Genomic DNA, 24,979 nt, shown 5'->3' on the forward strand with positions numbered 1-24,979 from the left:
TCCTGGTAAAAAAAACAGACAGCTGCAGAGAACGCTGAATCGCCTTGTGTCTGCTATATGAATAAACTTGCGTTGCGTTCTTATAATTTAGGATAGAGATAGCATAAATGACGTACACCAGCCATTCAGTTACGCACCCAATCTCTTTTTATAACATCTATTATGCCAAGTATTCTTGAAAATAAATCAAAAATGCAAAAAGGTGAGTGCACAATGACTTACGTGGTACCCATGCCACCCTCAAAGTCTCTAAGGGTTTTCTTTGGGGAGAGGAAGTCATCATCCTGGTCCTTGAAGTCATCAAGCTTGAGATAGCGTGCTCCATCCATCCCGAGCAACTCATCTCCTGTGGGCAAAAATAAAGAGGTGAGAAAGGTGGAAGAGGAGCCAAGAGGAAAAAACGAAAACTTGCAAAGAACAGGTTTGCACATAAGAGAGAAAAGGACAAGACCAGGGGAAAACAGGGCAAAATGATGCTGATCCCAACTCTCAAGTTCCTCCACTCAGTCACAAAATGCTCTGCCAATGGAATTCACCTTTTTTCCCCCAATGCGTATTGTTTTTTTTTAATTTTTTTTAGGAGTGACAGTATCTTAAGACTGTGGTGGATGTCTCCACTTGAATCAAAATAATGTCACTTGGTTCAGTTCTCCATAGATGAAAGTCGTAACACCACCATCCTTCCCATCCCTTCACCTTCACGAAACCACAGAAAAACATGGCGCAAAGCAATCTGAAACATTTTACTCTAAGCAATGGAGTCAGACCAACAACAACCAGAGCCGATGGAAACCAAAGGAGTGAAAGAAGAGGACTGGTAAGACAGTGAAGATTAACACGGTTAGGACACTGCATGGACAGCAAACTGCAAGGCACCTGGTGACAGCTTTATAGTGAGCATGCCCATTAAAGATGAAATCACATGTGGTGATGGTTGTTTTCTGTGTAGGAGAAAATACCTAAATTATTAAGGAGGAATGGTACTGAAATCATAATCATAACAACAATAGTAAACTATAAACCACTTGACACAACAAAGCTGCTTACAGACAATTAAATATTCAGTAGGACAAGCTGCACAGGTAGACAAAAAAATGTTAAAGAAGAAAAAAAACAATACAATTAAACAAGCACAACAAGAACAAAATAGATTAAAATGGAGCTTGCATGTTAAAATGCTGTTAAATTTACATTGATTTAATTTAAAGCAGAAAGACAACTGCTTGAACAGCAACTGTGCGCGATGTTCACAGGTGGGTGTCACAGCTGGGGCACAGCATGTGTGTAATCAGCCTATAGATCAATTAGGCAGTAAATGGTAGGAGGACTCATTTTCAAAATAGCTGGATTTGGAAGGGAGCCATTTGTCTCTTAAATACTGGAGTTCTGTCAGTAATGAGTTCCACGGACAGATGTGCATTGAACGCTGGTAAAAGGAAAATGTTGTGACTTCATGCTGATGAAAAACAGACACTTTTTTTTTTTTTTTTTTCAAATAAATCTCAGAGAATAAAGATAGAGATAAAGATAGAGAGGAGCAGACAGGGCTGCAGTTGAGAGCAGAGTCAGACGAACTGATTAGAAAAGACAATTAGTGACACACAGAGAAAATGAGAAAAGTGCATTTGGCAATGAAGGCACAAGTTCACGAGTCACCCGACCGGACAAGCCAGAGATACAGACACACTCCTACCTAAGGTAAGCTGGGCAACCCCTAAAAAACAAATGGAAAAAAGGTGTTATAAACAGTCATACACTTATTGAAATTCATGGTGGTACTGTGATGTGTCAGTGTACCTCCCATACAGTCTTCTTCTAACAAATCAGAGCTGAAAATTAATTATCAAAGATGCACAGTTGATTTATTTAACATAATCATAATGCATAGCCTACCTTCATCCTCTGAAACATCCAAAATCTCATCCACTGTCTCAGGGAAACTCATCCGATGCTTCTCTGTAGTGATCTGTGAGGAGCAGATGGAGGGTGCACGATAAGAAAATAAGAAAATGCAGGTGAGGAAGCTAAACTTGATCAAGACGAGACAATCGTTTGATTGAACATCTGAGTCATGGCGTCTCAAGGATACTTCTTTGCGTATTGGTGTAACCATGTGAATCATGCATGATGTGTTGCTCACCGTGGAGACCGACTCCTCGGTAACCAGTTTCAGCACATCGATGACAGAGATGTAACCCAGCCGCTTGGCAATACCCAGGGGAGATGTCCCATTCTATACAGAGAAAGACGAGTAACATGATGCAAAATGTTCCTATAGAGGTTTCTGTTCAAGGGTCATTTTGATAAAATTCTATGTAGAGAAATAATTTTTAAAAATAATAAATCTACAGAGTTTGTAGAAAGGTGCATAAAGAAACTCTTTTCCTTAAAAACATTATAAGGATTGTGAATTAATAACTTTACAATGTTTGTGGGTTCCGAAATGATTGTTTTTTTATCTCTGTATAAGAAATCTGACGGTTGGTTCTAGCGTCTAACAAGGTTTGTGAGCCAACAGGACAATACCACTGGTATCACTTGGTATCTGTGTTTTGTCAGCAATCAACAGTCTTGATAGTTGCCAGTTTGTGGAAAAAAACGTTAGAATGGCTGAGTTCTACAGTATGCACCCGGCATACTGTACTGCCCTAATGTTAGCTAGTTAGTGTTAGCCACATTAACGTTAACTAGCATTAGTAACGTTAACGTTTGCTAGCTTGTGTTAGCAATGTTAGCTTGCAAACAACAGCAGTACTACAACACTAGTGTGAAAGCAATTGAAGGGGGAGATGGAATGCCACATTTAGTGGCTTTAACACCTTTTAAACAAAAAATAAAAACGTGTTTTTATGCCAGATTATGTTATAATGTCATTAACCTTTTCCTTTGTTTTTACAATATAGGCATAAAACAGAAAGTGAAGGAACATATAGAACATTAAAGGGGGAATTTCCAGTAATGAGAGGAAGAGGAATGCGAGGATACGGTATTTAAAGGGGTTGCTCACCGAAGTAATCTCATTGGGCTGGGCTCCATGTTTCAACAACAGGGTGACAATATCTGTATGGCCCTGCTGAGCTGCCTGGTGCAGAGGGGTGTAGCCCATCTGGGGAAAAAAGAAGGAAGATGGTCAGACTAAAAAAGAGACTCAGAGACATTACTATTCAAAACTATACCAGTGTTGCTCCAGCCATTCTACTCATGCTGGTTAACATATTACTGGAGGCAAAACATCAAGTGCCAAACAAGTGAACAAAACACACATGCAGTCATATATGCTAAAACATACTATACAGGTGAGATAGATATAGTTTACCCTCGTCTTGCTGTTCACATGGGCCTGCTGCTGCAGAAGGAACTTCACCATCTTGATGTTGCCATAGTGACAGGCCACATGAAGGGGTGTGTAGCCCATCTGGGACAAGGAGAGAGAGACGGTTGTTGTTCATCAAAGCTTGTGTACAAATTCTTATAAACATGAGAATACAAAATTGTAAAAAGGCAGCAAACATTAAACAAGCTCAGAAATGATTACATATTCCTTTACAAGACGAATCACCTACTTTAAGGTTACACTTTTATATTGTCTTTTTAGTTGCTTGGTAGATTTAATATAAATCTTAAATTTCTAAAAAATCTGATAAGCTAGTGTGACAAGACTACATGCTGTAAATTGAATATTCATATATTATCATTAATTTTATATTATATTAAATTGCTTTCCACTTCTTCATTGCCAGATGAACCCTTAGTTCTTGAAGAGGCAAAGCTTGCAAACTTCAAACTCTGAGAAGAAATATGTAGAGAAAATTATCAGTAAGAGAAAAGCCTTATTACTATGACAACATAGTGTAGGTCTGGCCCATCGGATTCTTAAATCTAAAGGCTCATTTTTCAGTGTAATCTTTTATGAGATGTCAGCTAATAATACCTTTTCTATAATTCTGTGTACCAGTGGAGGTGGTGTAACTTACCCGTGAGGCAGCGTAAATGGAAGCTCCTTGTTTGACCAGTGTGTCAGCGATTCCTACATGACCTTCCTGAGCCACAAGATGCAGTGGGGTCAATCCATTCTATAAGAAAGAATGGACCCGAGACATGAAAAATGTGTTTTTCAAACAGCATTTTCAAGGTTCTCTATTTTTCAAAGGTGATAAAAAAAATAAAAAAAACAGATAAAAAAAGCAAACATTTCCACTCCATTGTATTACTGTACCTTGTTTCCCAGATTCACGTTGGCCTGTTTGGCGATGAGCAGGGCCACAATGTCAGGCCGCCCCTCCTGTGAAGCCAGGTGCAGGGGCGTGATGCCTTGGAGGGACTCGGCATTGGGCGTTGCCCCATTCTGCAGCAGACAACTGGCCACTTCCATCTGGTTCTGCTTGGCCGCTATGTGAAGGGGAGTGTAGCCATTCTGTGGCGAGAAACACAGACATAAAGCCATTGTTTATCTTAACACTGATGATACCTAATTTTAGATTAAAACTTGAATGCTCTCGTGCTTCAGGGCGCAAAGATTGTTATTTGAGTTACTATATGTTTAAGTATTACACACTCTTGTTTTTTCACGATTATTTATCGACTTGTTAAATGTTTAATATTCATTGAATCACAATTATTATTGTTTTGGTATTCTAATTTTAGTTTAATTGTGTTTTTATTTGTTCACATTCCAATCCTAATGTCTGAATATTATTCATAATTAAAAGTTCATTGCTGTATGCTTGCATTATTATGCGATAATATAATCCTTACAGCAGTGGCATAATGTCTATTGCAGGCCTTATGCTGTGTGCCTATGTGAGTATGTGCACACGCATATGTGAGCATCTTACTCGGGCAGTGCTGTGTGCAGATCCTCCCTTGCTGACCAGGAGTTTAACAACATCCAGGTTGTTGTGATGGACGGCCACATGAAGGGGTGTCAGACCGTTCTGTTAAACAAACACATACACATGGACACATATATAAACACGCACAAAAACACACAGAAACACATATATATATGTGAAACATCACCATGATAAATCATCTCTATGTGGGCTCCTCACAGCCTTGTAAAGAGTGCTTTATTGTTTTTGTTCACTTCAGGGAGCTGAACTACAGGAAGCACAGATTGTCTCACCTTCCCAGCTGCATTAGGGTTGGCTCCTCTCTCCAGGAGCAGCTCGGCCACATCCACCTTCCCATATTTAGAGGACACATGGAGAGGAGTGAAGCCTTTCTGCTCAAAAGATAACAGAATTTGGAAAGCCTATTTCATCATCATATTTATTGATAATTATCAAAATCAAACTCCATGTAAACAGGTAGGGCAGGCAGGAGCCACGCTGCAGCAGCAACTTAGCTGCCACGCAGCCTATGTGAACACAAACACACAAGTGAGCAGCAGCAGCTCAGCAACGCGACTGCCACGCAGTTCACAGGCATCCAGTGTGTCTAGCCTGTAATGTTTTTGCAGTAATTGACCATTATTGCAGATGCAACCATTTTTTCCTGTCATGGCTTCTGTCCTACCTTTGTCATCTTGGTCTGCTGTGCTCCAGCATCCAATAAGATTCGAATAGTGTGGATGTGTCCTTCACGCGCAGAGATGTGTAATGGTGTGTGGCCCGCAGTTGTAGCTGAGTCTGGATTGGCCTTGTGCTCAAGGAGAAGCTTGACAAGCTCCTTGTGGCCCATGCGGGCCGCACAGTGTAAGGGTGTCTGGTCATCCTGCACACAGAGAGAAAGAGGGTAAACTTTTTCTGCAGATTAAAAGGCAGCAATGACCTCCTTCAGATATACTGAATGGCAACAACATATAGTACACACAAAAAGCTTGTTTACATGACGACATAGCTCGTACCTTTGCCTTTGCATCTACTTGTGCTGAATTCTGCAGCAGGAACTGAGCAACTTCACAGTGTCCTGCTCTGGACGCCATGTGGAGGGGAGTCTCCACTTTCTGGTGTAGAGAAATGCAAAAAGTAACTAATGTAACTGAAATTTTCAATCAATTCATCAATAACTACATAGTGCTGAACAGTGCATAGTGTTTGTTTAATTTGTGTAGTACTTGTGGGTATACTGTAGGCTATATAGATAAAAACATGATTTGTAATTTTATTCTTTAATTTGTGATCAGTTTTATATATATATTTCTTGTTTATTTTTAAGTTTATTTTCAAATTTTTAACAAATCGGAGTCCACAGTTCAGACATGTCTACTAATTTCAGTCATTTAGAAACGATTCATGCTCATTGAGCAATATCCTTTTTAACAGCAATGGCTTCCTGTGCTGGCGAAAAGAGAATTAATCCATCTATTCCTAATTGTTTAATGTTTGACCTACGAAATTAATCTTCTCAAGTAATTAATTATTGAATTCAGAGTGGAATTAACTCTCTTTTAAAAATGTGAGTCCAGAGAGGTACTTTTTGTGGACAATCTAGACAAATGTTAATTCTATTAACTGGCGATGTTTTATAAGTGATTCAAAAGAAAAAGGAAAAGAAAAGAACGTTGAGGTGGAAAAAGAGGTTCTCACCACATTGGAAGCATTGGGTGAAGCTCCTCTCTGGAGCAGGTTCTTCACTATGTTCAGATGGCCCATGAATGCTGCTACATGAAGAGGAGTGAGACCAGACTGCACACAGACAAGAGTCGAGGCTCAATATCAATGCACTACACAGAAGTCACGTGACATTCTTGTTTATAGCCACAGATTTGGACAGCAGAAGACAGAAAAGATAAGGAATTCTTTATCAATGTCACTTTTCATTCAGACTCCGTCCCTTGTGGTCACATCGCCTCACCTCTGTCACGGCTTCTAGGGAAGCAGAGTGCTTGAGCAGCAGGTCCATGGACCGCATGTGGTTCTTCTTGCAAGCAATATGGAGAGGTGTGAAGCCATTCTGGAAACACAGGGGAAAAAGGTCACAACTAGTGACACATGTGAAAAAAGTCCTGAAGTCAGAATCACTTTATGGCTTATACTTTTTGATCCAAAGATTGTTTATAAAAAAGTTTCAAAATTATTTATTTCTCACTCCTGTGTTGTGTCCCTATACTGATGGCAACTGCTTGATGTGAAAAAGATGTGTGTAAAGGGGGATGGGTGTAAAAGATTGGTTTTCCTTTTTAGCTTTTGCACGTCTTCAGTTAAATAGATATAAATCTGCACACCTTTAAAGCTGCAACATGTAAGAATTTCAGGTGAAACATTCAAAAATTAACTAAAATTATCAACAGAATGTTAAGAAAGAACAGTTTTGAGACTGAGCTAACTAGCTAACGGCTACAGTTAGCAGCAGTTTGTGGTTACTCTGTTGAAATGCTGCACGCTATTTGTCTTGAGCATGAATTCGACAGGTGGCCAGTTCATAATTGGGACATTTATTTCTTGTCAACATAAGGATCAAAAAGACAAAAAAATAGTTACTATGATCATCTTGATTGGCTTTTGAGAGTCATCTACAATGAACAACCCACCAGAGCGCGTGCATTTGCTTTGGCCCCCTTGTCCAGTAGGACTTTGGCCATCCGATGGTGACCACAGTGGGCTGCTACATGAAGAGGGGTTAAATGGTCCAGTGTGATATCATCGATCTCAGCATTGTACTGCAGTAGCTGCCTGACGCAGTCCATGTGATCCCCCTGAGCTGCCATGTGGATGGGGGACAGACCGTTCTGTAAGGAGAGGAAAGGAAAAGTAAGGGAGGGAGAAAAAAAGTGGAGGAGAGTTGGAGATAGATTTCTAAACGTTGCCAAATAAAACCCTGTGCACACATCACGCTGTATGCATAGCACTCAGTCAATAAAATGTACTTTCTTGGGCTGAGCATAGCACAGTATGAATCCTTAGAGGGGATATAATCAATGCATAGTGCTAAAAAAGTCAGATCAAAGTGTGTAAGTTTCTAGCAACATGGTTTATATGCAGATTTTCTGATGGAATCTCACTCAATAGTTGGATTATTTAATAAGATTCAGATAAGAAGTCAAAAACAGTACAGAGTTCCCAAGGATAGCAATAACTGCAGAGATTGCAGTACTTCATTAAATTCATCCACCTTGGTCTTAGCCTGGATGGGAGCACCGTGTTCCAGCAGGATCTCAATGATTCGAACGTGACCATTCCTGGCTGCACAGTGGAGAGGAGTCAGCTCATCCTGCAAAGAGATGAGTTACGAAAGACAGACACCGGGACAGTAATTGGAAAGATGTTAACGATGCAAGAGACAGAAATGAGCAAAGGAAGGATGACGGATGGGGGGAATAGATTGTGAAGGCTTTAGACATGCTTAAGTGACAAATTGACAAAGCAGAGTGGAGTTAAATGGTACACTACCTTAGTCTTGGCATCAATCTGTGCACCTCTGTCCAGCAGTAGTCTGACCATCATCACATTGCCCCTCCTGGAGGCTATATGAAGGGGCGTGATGCCATTCTAGAGAAGCAGGGGCAAGAAATAAGTCAGCACCCTTTGTAATCATATTAAAGTTTGACAAGTCGAAAGTAGAATCAAAGCTATTAAAAACAACAAAATGTATAGGGAAGTTGTCAAAATTTTGATCCTACTGCTGAGATCAACTGACCTTGGGGGTGAAGTTAACATTGGCTCCTCTGTTCAGCAGCAGCTGGGCTACGCTCATATTCTCATAGTGGGCAGCAATATGGAGAGGTGTGAAACCAGTCTACATGGAAAGAGACACAGGGGAAAGTGGAAGGATAAAAGTGTAAATAAGGTCATTAAGTAAGTTAGAAAGAACAACTCTAAAAACACTGTGCTTTGATGATCATATTTAATATATATAATATTTATTTTAATAAACAGCATTATTCTTCTGATAGAAAGTTGTGGCACCTGTTTCTCTTAATGCATGAGAGTTTTCTTATTATTCAAGGAAACTTCATTCGAACTTAATTTTTTTCTTGCTCATGCAACATTCCTGTTGGCTGATTGTATTGTAACAGTAGACTAAATAAACCTCTACACAATCTCACATCCTCAGTGAGTCTGTATACCTTGCTGAGAACATCAGCGTTGGGGTCATTTTGCAGGAGCACTGCAGCGGTGCGCGTGTCGTCGTTTCGCGCAGCGATGTGCAGTGCGGGGAGGCGGACCTTGCCCTTGGTGCCATAGTTGATGAGCAGTGCCACAACATTTTCATGGCCCTGTTGGAGGGCTACTGCCAGGGGAGTGAAGCCATCCTGAGATAGGAGACAGCAAGTGAAAGTGATGGAGTGATGGCAGTCTGATGACATTGTAAAAGCAGATGCAGTGAAAGATAAATTATCCTGTTTGCTTGTTTTGTTTCCTGGCATGAACACAATCCACATTTACTAACCAGATCTCAATATTAAGGACTGCCCTAATTGTGCCAGGCAAGTCAACGGCAGTAGCAAATGCATAAGCTATCTTACTTTTTTGGCATCTCTGTACCAATTGGGCACTGGTGAGAAAATGGCAATGGGTAAAAACATTCAAGTGGAAAAACATTTCCATTATTAAAAATGCTAAATATTGAATAACCTTTGTTGCACAACATGGACACTGAGAAATGGGCCTTGTGTCCTTTAGAAAATCATCCCATAATGCTTGTTCATATTTATAGCCAATGACAGCTTTGGCATTTACAGGTAATCTGCTTGTTTCCATAAAAAAAGGTTTAAGTCAGAAATGGTTGAGATGATTTGGTTTTACAATGTACCATATTCCCAACAAACAATTCTTAACTACTTCATTTCACTAACGTACTGTAAACACCACATAGTGTCTCACACAGACACATTCGATGTTCATGGAGGTAATAGCTAATCATCAGTATGGCAGGTCTGGAAAACCTTAGCCAGTTTGAAGACACGTACCTCTGTTGGGAGACTCTGATTGGCGCCATTCTCGAGCAGGAACTTGACCACCTCTAAATGATTCTCCTGTGCAGCCATGTAGAGAGGACTGAACCCTTTCTGTCAGTGCACAGATACATCATGTATAGTTACAAACAAATAATAATATGGGCCTAAAGCCATATTACAAGATGTGATGTTTACCAAGTATTTATCTTTACACACACACTCGTCCTTACTAACACCTTATGTAAAAAGGATAGACATCTCTCTAGCTGGCGTGCCACATATACAAGCACAGAAATACACAAATGCAAACACACACACACACACACACGCACACACAGAGAAACGTGCACACTCTGCTCTTGCACACAGCTTGCAGTGACTCACATGTGACTGGGCATTAACGTTGGCACCGTAGTTGACGAGCTCAGCCACCACTTTCTCCTGCCCTGCCAGCGCTGCGATATGGAGGGCTGTGTTCCCTTTCTGGAGGTTAAGCACACATAGACACACAGACACACACAAAACCACACCAAAAGAGAGAGAGAGAGGGAAAAATCTGAGTGAATGAAAGGAAAATAACTGCAACCTAATGGCCTAGTTTTCTACAGTGAAATACAGCATGTGTATTTCAGTGTACAAGAGAAAACTGTGACAGCGAAAGCAGCTCAATTTTGTTCATTAAGTTCATTTAACGGCAAAAAGGCTACACTGCCAGTAAAAAGGCAACAGTTATGATGAAATGAGTATGCTAAATAATTCTGAATTTTTCAAATTCTCTCAACTTTTCAAAAGAAAAACTTGCAAGATACATGCCTGACTAGCTTTAAAGAAGTATTGCACCTGTTTAAATAAGCAAAAGCAGTTTGATACCTGATTTTTTCAATAGGACAACTGATAATTCCATCCTCCTAATATAACTTTTTTCAGAAAAAATCTGATATTCATAGACTATGACGTGAGACATCGAAGGATTGACTCTTTCAAAATGTCCCTTATGACACTGAAAATCAACACTCTATAATTTAGGCTAGGTTATTGAAATGCTCTCTTAAAAATTCATCCAGCTCTGGTGACATAACATGATCTAAATTCACAGTCAGTATAAATAACAGCTAAAGCTAGAAGCATATTGCATTTATTTTCAAAAGAATGACTTACTGCTGACGAGAGGCTCTTCAGTAATCTTACATAGCTGGTTAAGTTTTTGTGGTTACAGGTATGCTGGTTTAACTCACGAATTGTTGCTACAGTTGGTCTGTAGTTGCAGTCCAGCTGAATGAGCTCAGAGCTACCGATGTCTAATAGAAATATCTACAAGAAATCCTTTGTACCAAGTGCAGTTAAAGTAAAAAATGAAAGTAGGTTCTGCACTGAAGGATGGTGCTCCTGACACATTGCTGTAGTTTTGTGCATGGAAGGTTTATTTTCCTGAACACTTACAGACTTGGGTAATGTGAATTGAAGAAGAATGTCTACTGCTGAGATGTGTCTTTCTCGCCTTTCGCAGTTCCTCTTTCATGTAAAGTATGTATTGTCACATGTATGTTTTTAGGTGAATACATGTTTTTATTTATGTCTTATGGTAAAACTGAAGGCACATTCACATATGTTCGTAAGGCCAAGGAAGACGTTGGGAAAATGTGACAACTAAAAGTGCTTTATTCACTTAAAGCAGATACAAGGTTAATCCTGACAGCCCCTGTGGGCCCTGCTGTTGTTAAGATCTTACCACCAGACTCAAAGCAGATTCTTAGCTCAGGCTGTGAGACGCCTAGATGCATCATCAGCACTCCGCCAGAGAAAGGTTTTAATTGTATGACTTATTTTAACATAACAACTATATAGAATTAGGCTATCTTGTTTGTTTGCTTACGTAGGTCATAAATAGGCATCAGTATTAAATTGAGTCTCATTACCAGTGACTCCTTGTTGTACATTTCAGTGTGAAATGGAAAGTACACAGAGAAAACAATGTACCTTGGTGGTGGCTTCCAGCTCAATGCCAGTGTGTAGTAGCTCCAGGACCATTTTAACATGACCTTCTTTAGAGGCCAGGTGTAACCCGTTAAGACCATTCTGAGGGAGAAAACAGAGAGATTTAGTCAGGCCAGAGTTAGAAGCAACACATAGAGATAGGATTGAATATTCTCTAAAAAAGAATCACCAACTCATATTAAAGTATAAATCTTAAAGCGTCATTAATAGTATAATGATCCTGTTAATAACCAGGATTATTATAATCACAGTCCACATTAACTCAAATGTGATAGCACATCTCTCAGGGACCTTAAAGAGTTAAGTTGGGGTCTTTAGTGTAATAACATACATACATGTACGACTAACACATTCTACCTGCCTCAATCAATTCCTGGATCAGATCTGTGCAAAGATCTCTATACATTCATGCCAAAGCCATCCATGGCCAATTTTGACCTTGTTCTTACCATTGACATCTGAGCACCTCAGGACCTTTCAGAATTATATGCTATTACAGCAGCAGTCTGTGAAACCAGACTGTAATGTGTTTGACTTCTGCTACTGAACATCGTCAAACTCCCAAGTTCATACTCCATCTGTTTTAGATGAAAGCAGTTTGCTGATGTATACAGAGGAATGATGAGAAAAAGAAACACCAGCAGTATCCCTCAGTCTTGCGTTCCTGTGAGAACTGCAACATATGCCCATTTTCTCCAGCTGTGCAGAACATCACTTGTCTAGTTACTGTACCTCTAAAAATAACTGATAAACCCACAATGACAGCTGGAGGACTCAGTTCTGACAAAATGAACAACCCGATGAGACTGATGAGTAAGGAAGAGAGCTGGGGGGCACAATCTCAGCATTGTCCGTCTATCTGTCTGTCTGACTGTCTGTCTCTCTGGCTGGATGGCTACATATTGTATTAAAGTTTGAGCTGCTGTAACCAATCTAACCACCAGGAGTCTCTGTTCTCCACGCTGTTCTCAGGCTTCCCATCATACAGCTTGTCACTCAATTCAAATTGGTAACACAGTCTCTCTGCGAGCATGCGCAGACTGCTGGGAACCAAACTGTGTATCAGAGGCACTTACATACACTGTTAAATGTAGTGTGTGAACATCTGCTGTGGCCACATGGGAAAAAAGCAAATACGCAGCAACATTTTATTTTGTTTTTTTAACATAAAAACAACACCTTTCACGCCTGTTAGCACCCCATCTGCACACACCTACTTTCATCTGTGAATTGTGTGCATTGATGCATACAGTGGTAGGTAGTTAGATGCCCTCATAAAGAGAGGGAGAGAGTGAGAGAGAGACAGACTGCAGGGTTGTTAGCTATAGCAAGGACAGGTTATTTCTGCAGAATGACATAAATCACATTTAAAAATACCATCTCTGCCCTTACCTCAGTCCTCATTAAAAAGACATCAACATAATAGTAAACAAAAACCTAAAAAAGAAACAACTGCATAAGGAAATGAAGGGACACAACACACATTACAGAAACACATTTACAGCCTTTAGAAATATAATTGACCACATGGTTGTTGGTAAGAAATGCAATTATTGTAGATCATATCAAGAGTAATTATTTAGCTGATTACAATCTTAATACAAAGATGTTAACGATCCTTGAACATTGTGCAAAATGTAAGTACATTTGCTTTAATTTTAACAGTCATCTTTCTTCTGTATCTTATCTCATCTCTCTTTCTGGTGCATGTGTGTGGTGTGTCTGTGTTTGTATGTGTGTGTGTGTGTGTGTGTGTGTGTAAGGCTGAGCGATTCTTAATGCCCATCTCACTGACAGTGTTTTGTCTGTGTATAAAAGCACTTGTCCCTCCATTCACCAAACATCACTCCCACTCCACTCCAGTCCTTAACACACTGGCAAGCTAGTGTATGTGTCCTCGCCACACAACATCTGCACACACACGTTCACATTCATGTCTCACGATACTCAATCGCCTTTGCTGTGTTTTGGCCATGATGCAACAAGGTGTAAGAGAGCAGACAGTAGGGCTGAAGATTGAGGGAACTATAATCTAATATACTAAATTATTGATACACTCCACTTTACACAAAGACAGAGAATCAGGAGGTCTAGGAGTCGTGAATTTTTAATTCTCTTTTTGGTCTTTTATTTTACACCCTTTGCTGATACTGCAGAATGGCATTCCATTGAGAATATTGAGACTTTATGTGATGCATTCAAGTTTTCAAGTCCTAAGTACCATTCTACATTGAATCTGTTTCGTAAACCATCAGCTTCTGACTGAGGCAAAGCCTTTTACTTTTCCCACAGTGGGGTAACAAGGGACTCCATACTCTCCCAGAAAAAGCCTTTTTAAGTTCCTTTCCATACATTTTAAGGCCTCATTGCCACTTCGAGTTCTAAGCGGTTACATCAGCAACACAGTTGAACTTACATTTACTAAATATTGATTGTAAGATAGCACAACTAAACAGTCTTAGTCTGTGGTAACTCCTTATCAATACAACATAATTCAAATAGGCGGGGTGGGAATAAAGCACAAGAGAATGAACTGAGTGACTAACCCAAGTAAGCTTTATTAGAAAGAAACCATTAGAAACCCTGGAAGGTTCACAAGATAAATCTGCGTGGTGCTGAGATTATTAATGGGGTAGAAAATAAGAAAAAAGTTCTGCTACGCAAATTTGTATTATTCTTCTGGAATTTGAGCCTAATCTTGGCTTTTCTGTGAAATATTTCAGAGTTTTACCTCTAAGAGATTTAATAGTTAATAGTGGAAATGTGTGGTAACAACTCATGATCACGCACTGATTAAATTCGGGCAAACTTTACCTATTTGGATAAATATACATATTGAAAACAAGCTATACAATTCAATACCTGGGAAAACGGCATGTAAGACTTTTTAATACCTTTTAAGGGCCTTAATTTTCGCTAAATTGATTTATCAACTTTTAATACTTTATAAGACCCCGCATACACCCTGTTATATCTTTATTTATTATATTCATCATTCCATGAAGCTCCATGCCTATGATTTCCCTTGACAGAAAGAACAAGCCACTCATACAATGAATGAAAAATTAATCAAATCACAGAGTAAAGGTATCTAAATATAATTTAAATAATGTACAGAACATACCTGACATAATGAGTATCATGGTCTGAGCACGAGGTGTGTCTTACTGGCCTTACAATGGGTAGTCCCCGCATATCCCAAAGACAGTAGTGTTTCTCAGGATACGATATTTCATGCTCAGGATAAAAGATAGCCAGAAGGCACTGAGCGAAGGGACCAGTGTGACCAGACATAACTCTTTACTTTTTTCCAACGTGGCACCCCTGGGCATGAATGAATCAATTGGAGGTTGGTTTCAAGGAAAAGAACTTGTAAAGTATAATGGCTTTCCTCTCTCCTGTAGTGTATAAAAAATACAATTTAGACCTGCACCACTGGAAATTTCTCCCGGGGTACATTAACAACTCCAGCAATAAAGTTTCCTTGGTCTGCTGCTACAGTGTGAATGAGTTCAGCATGAGTCTTTCATTTTGGACTATATAATTGTGTCAGTGGTTAACTAATAGTATGTCTCAGTAAGAGTTAATTGACATGTGTAGCGAGCAGATTATAACCTCTGTCAAGGAGTTTATGTTATAGAGGTTATGATTACACAAAAACTACAAAACGGGTTTCCACGAAACTTACTTGGAGGATGGGTCCAAGAATTATTTCTCATTTTCTTTAGCACTGTGAGATGCGTTTTTTGACATTTTTGTTAATTTCTCAGGGAATAATGCATGGATCTTGATGGAAAAAATCAGGCGTATTTAGGTGGCCGGTATCTCTGAGTGAGTGCAGAAGGTGACTGTTGGGCCTTGGCGAAGGTATGCGTTCGACTGAGTGCCATTCTAGTTATTAGTGCAGTGTAATGTTTCTCTGTCAATGTTACATTACTGTATTCACATTCTATTTCATCTATCTCACTTTCTTAGATTGGATTTTGACTCCTCCAGAGAACATGCATGGACTTCCAGCCACTGATTTTCTATGGAAATCAATACACAAATATAAAAACATAAACATCCAAATTCATTTTACAATTAGTTTAAAGGTACAATTCATAAAATATGGCCAGAATTTGAAGATAGCACCAAAAACACAGGGGGCAGCATAGCACCAGACTAACCGAGGACTGCTGCTCTTTGCTAGCCATCATTGGCTGTAGCTAGCCAACGTTAGCTAATAAGCTCATGGCTCAGTTAGACGTGGAGCCAGTCACGCTAGAGTTTGTCTGGACCGGGACGTCACATCACAGGGGGAGTCACCACAGGCGATGGGGACCAGTTCAACTGGATTTGGCAGTCTGAAGGTGAACACGGCTGGACACCTAATTTGGACTGAACACAGCCTCCAAGATTGACTGGGGTCACTTTGACAACAGGGGTTAAAGTAGGCCGGTGATTTACAGCGGCTCTGACCAGGACTATGACTCCCTGGAGACAAGACACGGCAGGCAGATATGGGAGAGGCGTGTAGTGGGAGAGGAGTGAGAGAGAGTCGACATGAGCAGCTGGTGAAAACAGCAAAAATATTTTCATATCTTACTCAGTGAATTGAGGATTAATTTCAACGAAACTAGAGGTGACTGTGAAAAGATAAACCACAACTGTTTTGGTGAGTTTTATTTTGTTCATACTGAGTTTGAATCATGTGTGTTAATGAGACAATTAAGCTTGTCTTAGTGCTAAAAAAGTGAGAAAGGTATATGGTTGTATTTTTCTGTTTAGTAAGGAAAATAGTAGCAAGAGTATATCCTTTCATAACATTTTTAAGAGTTTATTTTGTTCATTTATTACAATAAAAACTGGCATCTCCCAGTTGAAACTACAGCAGCTATCTATTGCCACTTGCTGGTACAAAATGGTATTGAGGCAGGATAGGCTAGCTGGTTTGCATGCTAACTTCAGTAGACTAATCATTACCAAAGTGACTACGTGACACAATACATAGACGTCTTTCACATCAAGTCAACACTGGTGTTTCTTCTCACTCTGTTGATAATGTTAGTTCATTTTACTAAACTAATATCTTACTAATTGCTCCTTTAAATTTTAAATCCAAGAAAACCAAAAAGTAATATTTGTTATGATGTGAGTAACCAGTTTTGGTTAGGAACTGTGAACACGAAATAAATGTTGTAATTGATTTTGATGAGCCCTGATTTGATTTACTCTTTTGTTAATTGAAATCTGTGGGTGGCATCTTTTTTATCCTCCCACAAACACACAAACAGCTTTTTGGAGACCTGTTCTGTGAAACTATCTTACTTGATTTGATGTGTTGATGTCAATTCCATTCTTGATGTGATCCATAGCCTTGTCCAGGTTCCCTGAACGGGCTGCACGCAGAAAGCTGGTGGCTGCATCTGCCTGCAATGAACAAAGAGGAGGAAGATGAGAGTGTGAACATGAATATAGATACTTATCTTAAATATACACAAATGCTATAAATAAAACACAATCACCTGCTCAACATCAAGTGTTACTTCCAAGTTATCTACAAGTCCTCCATATCAGGATGTAGTTGCACTAAAAGATTCAGTCACCTGAAGCCATTACAATAATACAACAAACCTTTTAAGACAAGACACGAGTCTGTATGCAGGAAATACAATACTACATTCATCAGCCCTCCTGCCCTCTGTATGAGGCTAGAAATGTCAGACTCCTTACAGTCAAGCTTCGCCCACACAGCCAGTTTGGCAGGCGTTCATAGCCGAGCGCACTCCGCCACGAGCTGCGCTGTCTGCCCGTCTGATCTCAGAGGAAAAGCTCCTGCAGTTTGTGTCTCAGTGTGTGTTGGTGTTTATACGCCCACCTCTGAATTCATTCATCAGCCAATAGTGTAAATAAAGCTGACCTGCACAAATGAGATGTTTCCATTGCCCCGAAGAGGAAACACTGGGTACTATACGGCACTCTTGACCCTTCTCTCCACCCCTGTCACTGGAAAATGATGTATCTGTCTGAGCTGTTATTCTCAAGTGGTTTAATTATATTGAATTGCTGAAAGATATGCCTGCCCTTTTTCAAGTCAGTGATACATGTTTTTTTTCTCTCCTCACATCACTTATCTGTGCTGATGCATCAGGAGCCAATGTTCTTGTGTTTCTCCGAACCATGCACTGCATTAGATTTTATCTGTCAAACAAATAAGATCATTCAGTCCTTTCGACAGCCCCCTACTATCCACTTGGCGGTCCTATATTTCCTCAGCACCATGTTTTCCTTTCAATATATTCCCATTTTTATTATTTTATTGTATCAAGATTTTGTCATCAGTTGAGCTCCATTGTCACTTGCAATTTCCCTCACTTTTCATTTGACAGGACACATTCTCTGTCTATCTTCCTGTTCAAAAAACACAAATATTGTGAATCATTTTACTTTAAACATACTACTTTTAAACGTTTACCTGGTTATGAAACAGTCTCAATTTAATACTGATGCATCTATGACCTACATAAGCAAACCAGACCATGAGCAGGAACATTTGCTATTTCTTTACGCCTGTCACTGGGTTGTATAAGTCATAAAATGAAATGTATTTTTATGGTAGAGTGTTGAAGATGAATTGAAGGGTCTCACAGCCTGAGCTGCTCTGTAGCCGTTGGTACAGAAACAAAGTTGCATCCTGCAAACAGCTGTGTTTAAAAAAGGAAAATAGTTTTCTCTCTTTCCCTCACTTTCAAAACAAATGTATGTGCTAGCCAGATAAAAATCTTTAGACACCAGGCAGAGGTACTCATACTATTTTTGTCCACGGGGTCTCCAGATCCAACAAAAAAATGTGCGTTCCTTGTAGCTGCTTTACATTACCAATATAGACCTTTTTGACTGTTTATTAGTTTTTTTTCAGCAGAAAACAAGTCTGTGGTCCTTCCACTAGATTTTTTTCTCTTATCTGAAGCCAAGGTAGCAGTGAATAAAAGGCTTTATTCATGCTGTTTCATTAACTGATATCTGTTGAAGACTGACTGACAGATGTATATTCAAATATTGTGTGAATATTACACCTACTATCTACAATACTATCCTTTAATGTGTTTTTTGTGTAATGTCTTTTTCTCTGGTCTATTTTTCTTCTCTTCCTGCAGCCCACCACTTACTGTCTGTGAGGCAACACGATCTATTCACTTACTCATCCCTTTGCTTTGAACATGAGAGCCAGACGTTACTGAGCCTGACAGCACTGAGAGACAGGACTTCAAACAGACACTGACAAGAGTCTCTCCACCTCAACAACCCAATGTGTTAGTGCTGTAGGTTTTAGGTCTCTGTCTAACTATGCAGTCCCTTATGTATTTATTATTGTATGCTAAAGCCATTTTACATTTCACAGTGTGCTCCTTATAGGTTTCTCTTCTTCTCTGTGTTTGTTATATGTTCTGTGTTACTGATCACAGTCTCCACCTGCAGCCCTCCTCCTCTTCTCATTGACTCTACCACCTCTGTTTCATCAACCACCATTGTATCTGCATTTATGCTGCAATTTGTGTTTGTTAATGATTGTTGGTCATTTTGTGTGTGTGTGTGTGTGTGTGTGCATGTGTGTGTGCATTGACGCAGCAACAACATGAGCCATGAGCTGAGCATATTTTGTCCAAAATGAAAAATGTTGCTGTACCTTCCATAAAACTCATTCTATACCAGTTTGAGTTCATAATTCTGTCAGACTGGAGTCCATTTTCCTCTATAGTTTCCTTCTCCCTATTTGTTTTACCACTTCCTCTATCCCTCCATTCATTTTTCTTTCTATCACAGATATTAGAGCTGTAAATCCTATCCTGGCACTTCACTTCTCCTTTATTTGTAATCATGGTGTCAGTTACACCAAATAATCAGATCACTGAAACCTCTCACTATGCATCATTTAATACAAATGATCCTGCCTCTATCCAAATCTGATATTCCTTTTCCTGTTGCTGCTCTCATTCTGGCCATTTTCCCTCTTTCCCTGGCTCACATATTCTACTTTACTCTCCCTCTTTTATCAATACCATCACAATTTTTGTTTGTTTAAGTCAATTAACTAAAATCACTGATGATTTAAAATGTTACAAATTTGTTTGCTTCGCTTACAGCTGAAATACATAGTGCAGCACAAGCTGCTGCACTTACCATGGTCATCACACTGCTCATCTCTGTTTTTTACATGACTGGTCTATTTTTTTCTCTACTCTACCGGTCAAAACTATGTAAAACTGTGTAAAAAACGACACCACCCCTGAAGACCTTCGCTACTCTCCCTCTGAGTGGTAGGTTGGTTGGTTGATTCTCCAACATGAAAAATGAACATAAGCAAAAAATAACCAAAGTCAGTCTGCAGTTTGTTACGAAAGTCGAGCAAAATAACCACTTAATTTCAAGAATTAGACAAGATCCTACAGATATTGATAACTCACATGAGTAAAAACTTACAAACACACATGGCAGCTAATAAATCTAGACAATCATAAATATCAAAATAAAATTAAAGGAATGAATTGTAAAAGTACAGTAACGTATATGAACACATCTCCACTAAGACAACACAGCATTTGACCAGTCTAAACTACAACACACAGGGAATAGAAAGTTGAGACACAACAGGACAGGAAAAAGCACAAATGAGCGTGACTAGATAGTTTCATCAAGGCCACAACAACACAGCAGTTTTCCTGAACACAAAGAACACAAGGATGTGAAAAGAAGCGACAGCAAGCAACACAGAACCACTAACATAAAAAAAGTACATCAAGGCATTTATGTGTCTTCTTACTAAATTTATTTCATCCATTTCAGCTAAATTATTCAAGAATTCTTCTGATTCACTAATGTAGTCTAGAGGAGAAAAGTCCACACCTATGAATATCAGTAGGAATATTCATTGTTTGTGTAAACACAAGACTTAAAAAGGCAACATTTTTTGCAATGCCCTAAGAAACCCTACTGCAGCTGATGAGGAAACACAAACAAAGTGTAGAAGTTTACACAAGGATGTATACAAGCATTATATTTACTCTGTTATTAAAGAGCCATATTCCTCAGGCTTCGGCCAGCCTCTCAGAACCCATCATACTGACCTGATGGACAAGTCAGCGCTGAACCACATGAGCCTAGAAGACAACACACACCAGCCAACACAACACCAAGACAAGACCAGACAGTTAATGGCAGACATACTAACAGAAAAAAGCAACATGTAAAGTGATTTAAATGAAGCAACAGGTGTTGGGTGCCACATTCACACATTCAGATTTTATTTAATGTCAACCAGATTTTGACCTGCAGTTTAGAAAATCCAAGTGTATTTTATTTTGGAGTTACAGGTGTGTAGCTAAATAATAAAGACTAAGTAGGCGATATGAGGGGGGATGAGGGAAAATGCCACCCCCCTCGTTAACAAAATGCCAAACCTGCCAATCCTGCCATCCCCCCTCTCCATCCCCTGGTAAGAGAGAGAGTGCACAGGCAGAGAGACTATTAAGATGAATTAGTTAGTCAAGTCTCCCTCACTTATTGATTCTTCATCTGACCAAGGTTTTCTGCAAGAGTTATAATCTATGGCCTCAACCATGGCTATCAGTGAGGCCACACTGTGCTGTGTGTTGAAAAAAATCTATAGTATTGTCTGTTGTGCAGAAGAAACAGATGAGATTGTTATTGTTCCTTTTTCTCTCAGTCACACCCTTCTGTCAGTTTCGTCTATATTATCCTCTAAACTACACACAATAAATATTCAATCGTAATTATATTGTAAGCTATATATTCTATAGGGTAGTTTCACCTTCATTATCAAAGTGACAAGTAGCACTGTATAGTCGCAGACGACCAAGAGGATCATAGAGACACACAGCTGACTGTATTGTTCCAATAATAATTCTATACTTCTATGATCAAGGCTATCTTAACCCTAAGCCTCCTATTTGATCATCCCCCCCATTAGACATTAACAAAACATTGACTGCTTATAAGCATAAAAACACTTGACACTATGATGTCAACATATAGCCTATACGACAAATGTTTAATCAAAACATATATCACATAAATTCTTTCTATATACACCGATCTACTGTTTTTTCAATTCTATGATCCTGTTGTCCTCTCACCTCCCACCTCAGCATGTGCTGTGCATTTCATCTCAGTGTGTTAGTGTGGCTAACCCACACAAACTGAAATCTGATTAAACATCCTCACAGTGAAACACACACTCCGAGCCAAAAATAGTCATGTAGATAAAACACAAGCCAGAAGAGGTAGGAACTGCAGATAATAATAGTAAAGCAAAACTGCCATAATGGCATTCACATGAGGAAATTAAAAGCAGATAATGTTAAAGCAGCTGATTGCAGGTTTGCTATTTAATCTGTTTTATCTGTGTCCTTCTATAATTGGCATCTACACACACAAACACACGCACACACACACGCACACACACACACACACACACACACACACACACACACACACACACTGACTATGAAACAGACCTACTGTACATGTGCACACACAAATGCTGAAACTCACATAAATGGTCTTGTACAAGTAACAGAAGCTGGTTGGGAGAAATCAATCTAACAGGATGAGTAACACATTCATGCCATTTAAAAAACATATTTTAGCACTGAGTCATACAGATAACAGGGTTATTACTATTAGATCAAAATATAAGCTGTTATACAAGCTGCTATTGGTGTTAATTTTACCTGTGACTCATTTAAAGATATGAGATGGGCAAATAAACACTGATATGAGAATACTTGACTGATTTTACTGTCCTTGGTGCAGGCCGCTCACACTGTTGTACATGATAAGCAGTGAGGACTTTGGGGTACAGACAAAATATAATATATACAGACTTTCAATCTCTGAACATCACAAACTCTCTGTCCTGGAAGCATTTGAGGGTTTTCCATACTGTGGGTCTTTTCTGACTGAAGTCATTGGCAGAACATTGGATACCTGTTCGTATTGTAGTGACAGCTCCTGTCACTTCTCATTCTGAAATGAGTCCTTGTGTCACTTCAAGTTCAGACTTCTTCTCACAGCTCAACATAAATCTCATCTCCTGCCCAATGTTACTTGGTAGGTGCTCATAGAAATACCTACTATTACTACTACACTATATGCACTACTGCTATTGGCAAAGGCAGAGGGTGTATTTATGTATGCTCATAAGCAAAACCTTTAAATATTAATTCATTTATTTTGAAATCAGCAGAAACGGAAGATGACCTGTGTTTCCCCACACATATATTTTATGCCGCCATTTAAGCATTTTATAGGCCACTTTTTTTTAATCAAGAATCATGCCACCTGCAATTGATTAACTAGGCCTAAGGGACAATCAGCCTGGGGGGGGGGGGGGGGGGGGGGGCAAAAACCTTCAGTAAGAGTGCTCCGATTGATTGACACCAATCATTATCAGTCAATATACATTGTAAAAAGTTTGATCGGTGGTCTCTATAAAGCCTGATCAGAAGAGCTGATCAGGTTTACACACGAGACAGTGTCTCTATGTGCTGCTAAAATGCCACACACACCAAAGGACTCTGCTGCTCACTGACTGCTAACAGCTAACTAAGGGCGTACTCACACTAGGCAATCCGTACCGTGCCCAAGTACGTTTGACCCCCAAAGTCCAGTTTTTTTGACTAGTGTGAGCGCCCCATTAAATTCTATTTTTTACAGTTTTCAGTAAATTTTTCATTTCGTTTTATCATATTTCTTTAAATCAATGTAAAATTAATATCATTATTAGCAAAGAGGGGCGAAAAAGAGATCCAAGCAGGAAGAGAGAGAGAAAACAAATAAATGTCTTTGTATCTCGTCAGATGCTATCTCTACAGAGACATCCAGCTAGTAGTATTGTGCATTTATTATGATGAGTATTGGTGGACAGTCACAGATTAAACATGCAGATGGGAAAATGGGGACTGTTTGTCATTTTGAGCACAAGCAAGAAACTCATTCACATAATACTAAGAAACAACGCATATGAAGACAAATTACCTACAGACCCACACACGCACACAAACCTAAACTAAAAATAGCGGCATGGATGCCACAGTTTGTTAGTGTTGGCACCAACAGGGAGGGAGCTGGATCACAGTAATGAACCCTCATGGGTTTAAACAAAGACCCACTTCTACCACAAAAGACAGATAGATTCTCTAGCGAACTTACGCACACATAAAACAGGACCAGACACAGAGTATAACAATGCAAGAGTCCCACTGTGGAGGGTAGATTTACACATAAAGCTACGGTGCACATGATCTGCAGGCTCTGACAGCAAGAAACAAAGAAGAAGAAGAAACCTTGCAGGTCCCTGTTGACAAGTCTATCTCACAGTTATGGGTGAGAGTTAGGAATGTCACGATAATCAATAAATCAATTAATCGTACGATAAATTAAAATGAGCTTGATAATTTTGCCGGCCTCGATAATTTCCATTTGCATGCTTGTTTGTTTTCCTCGTGTCAGTCACTAGCCCCATTCACACTGCCGTTTGCATGCGGGGATCCTGCGCCAATTCTCCGTATCCGCCTTTGTGTGAAAGTTTCAGATGTGGCGAGGGGTGAAATTTCGCTGCGCCTCCGGAGGTATCAGAGGCGCAGTATTGGCGAACCGAGCTGGCGGCGCGGAGCGAGGGTGTGTCGATCTGATGGTGTTGGTGTCTGATAACTGTACAGATCCTTCACTCAACAAAATAAAGATAAATGTCCCACAAAGCAACGTTACAGGACCAAACAACAGGAACGTAGTAACTGGTCATGTCTTTGGCAACTTATATGAGGAAAAAAATACCGCAGTTATTTGTGGATAAGTGTCTGTCTGACCGACTCTTCGTCACATTTCTGACCGAAAAACAGCGTCTGTCCCCGGCAAAAAACTTTAACTCACCAAGTGTTTGTCACAGTGAAAAAAATCACCGCGACGGTCAGTTACTGTTGTCATGGTGACGGTCAGCCCTCCCGACCAAGACTTAGTGAACTTCGTGAACCCCGCGAATGAAATAGTCAGACAGCGTCCAGTTTACTGATGGCAATTATGTAATTATGTAAATTATAGAAAAACGTAACGTTGTCACTTTCCAGGATGCATGGTGGGTCA

General features: G+C 39.6%; 1 protein-coding gene across 1 annotated transcript in view; it reads right to left on the reverse strand.

Annotated features, from left to right (window-relative positions):
• The window catches only part of ank1b (ankyrin 1, erythrocytic b), a 74,688-nt gene that overhangs the window by 22,616 nt on the left and 27,093 nt on the right, over window positions 1-24,979 (reverse strand). Inside the window, exons 2-24 of the mRNA XM_073477689.1 lie at window positions 17,147-17,248; window positions 11,819-11,917; window positions 10,226-10,324; window positions 9,854-9,952; window positions 9,011-9,196; window positions 8,581-8,679; window positions 8,334-8,432; window positions 8,056-8,154; window positions 7,475-7,672; window positions 6,799-6,897; window positions 6,531-6,629; window positions 5,849-5,947; window positions 5,518-5,715; window positions 5,126-5,224; window positions 4,836-4,934; window positions 4,217-4,414; window positions 3,975-4,073; window positions 3,317-3,415; window positions 3,008-3,106; window positions 2,141-2,233; window positions 1,894-1,966; window positions 1,694-1,714; window positions 223-346 (exon numbers count right to left, since the gene is read on the reverse strand). Coding sequence (XP_073333790.1) covers window positions 223-346; window positions 1,694-1,714; window positions 1,894-1,966; window positions 2,141-2,233; window positions 3,008-3,106; window positions 3,317-3,415; window positions 3,975-4,073; window positions 4,217-4,414; window positions 4,836-4,934; window positions 5,126-5,224; window positions 5,518-5,715; window positions 5,849-5,947; window positions 6,531-6,629; window positions 6,799-6,897; window positions 7,475-7,672; window positions 8,056-8,154; window positions 8,334-8,432; window positions 8,581-8,679; window positions 9,011-9,196; window positions 9,854-9,952; window positions 10,226-10,324; window positions 11,819-11,917; window positions 17,147-17,248 — 2,579 coding nt within the window. The remainder of the gene's footprint in view (window positions 1-222; window positions 347-1,693; window positions 1,715-1,893; window positions 1,967-2,140; window positions 2,234-3,007; window positions 3,107-3,316; window positions 3,416-3,974; window positions 4,074-4,216; window positions 4,415-4,835; window positions 4,935-5,125; window positions 5,225-5,517; window positions 5,716-5,848; window positions 5,948-6,530; window positions 6,630-6,798; window positions 6,898-7,474; window positions 7,673-8,055; window positions 8,155-8,333; window positions 8,433-8,580; window positions 8,680-9,010; window positions 9,197-9,853; window positions 9,953-10,225; window positions 10,325-11,818; window positions 11,918-17,146; window positions 17,249-24,979) is intronic.

Source organism: Pagrus major, chromosome 12 (genome assembly GCF_040436345.1).
Source record: "Pagrus major chromosome 12, Pma_NU_1.0".
NCBI classification, from domain to species: domain Eukaryota; kingdom Metazoa; phylum Chordata; class Actinopteri; order Spariformes; family Sparidae; genus Pagrus; species Pagrus major.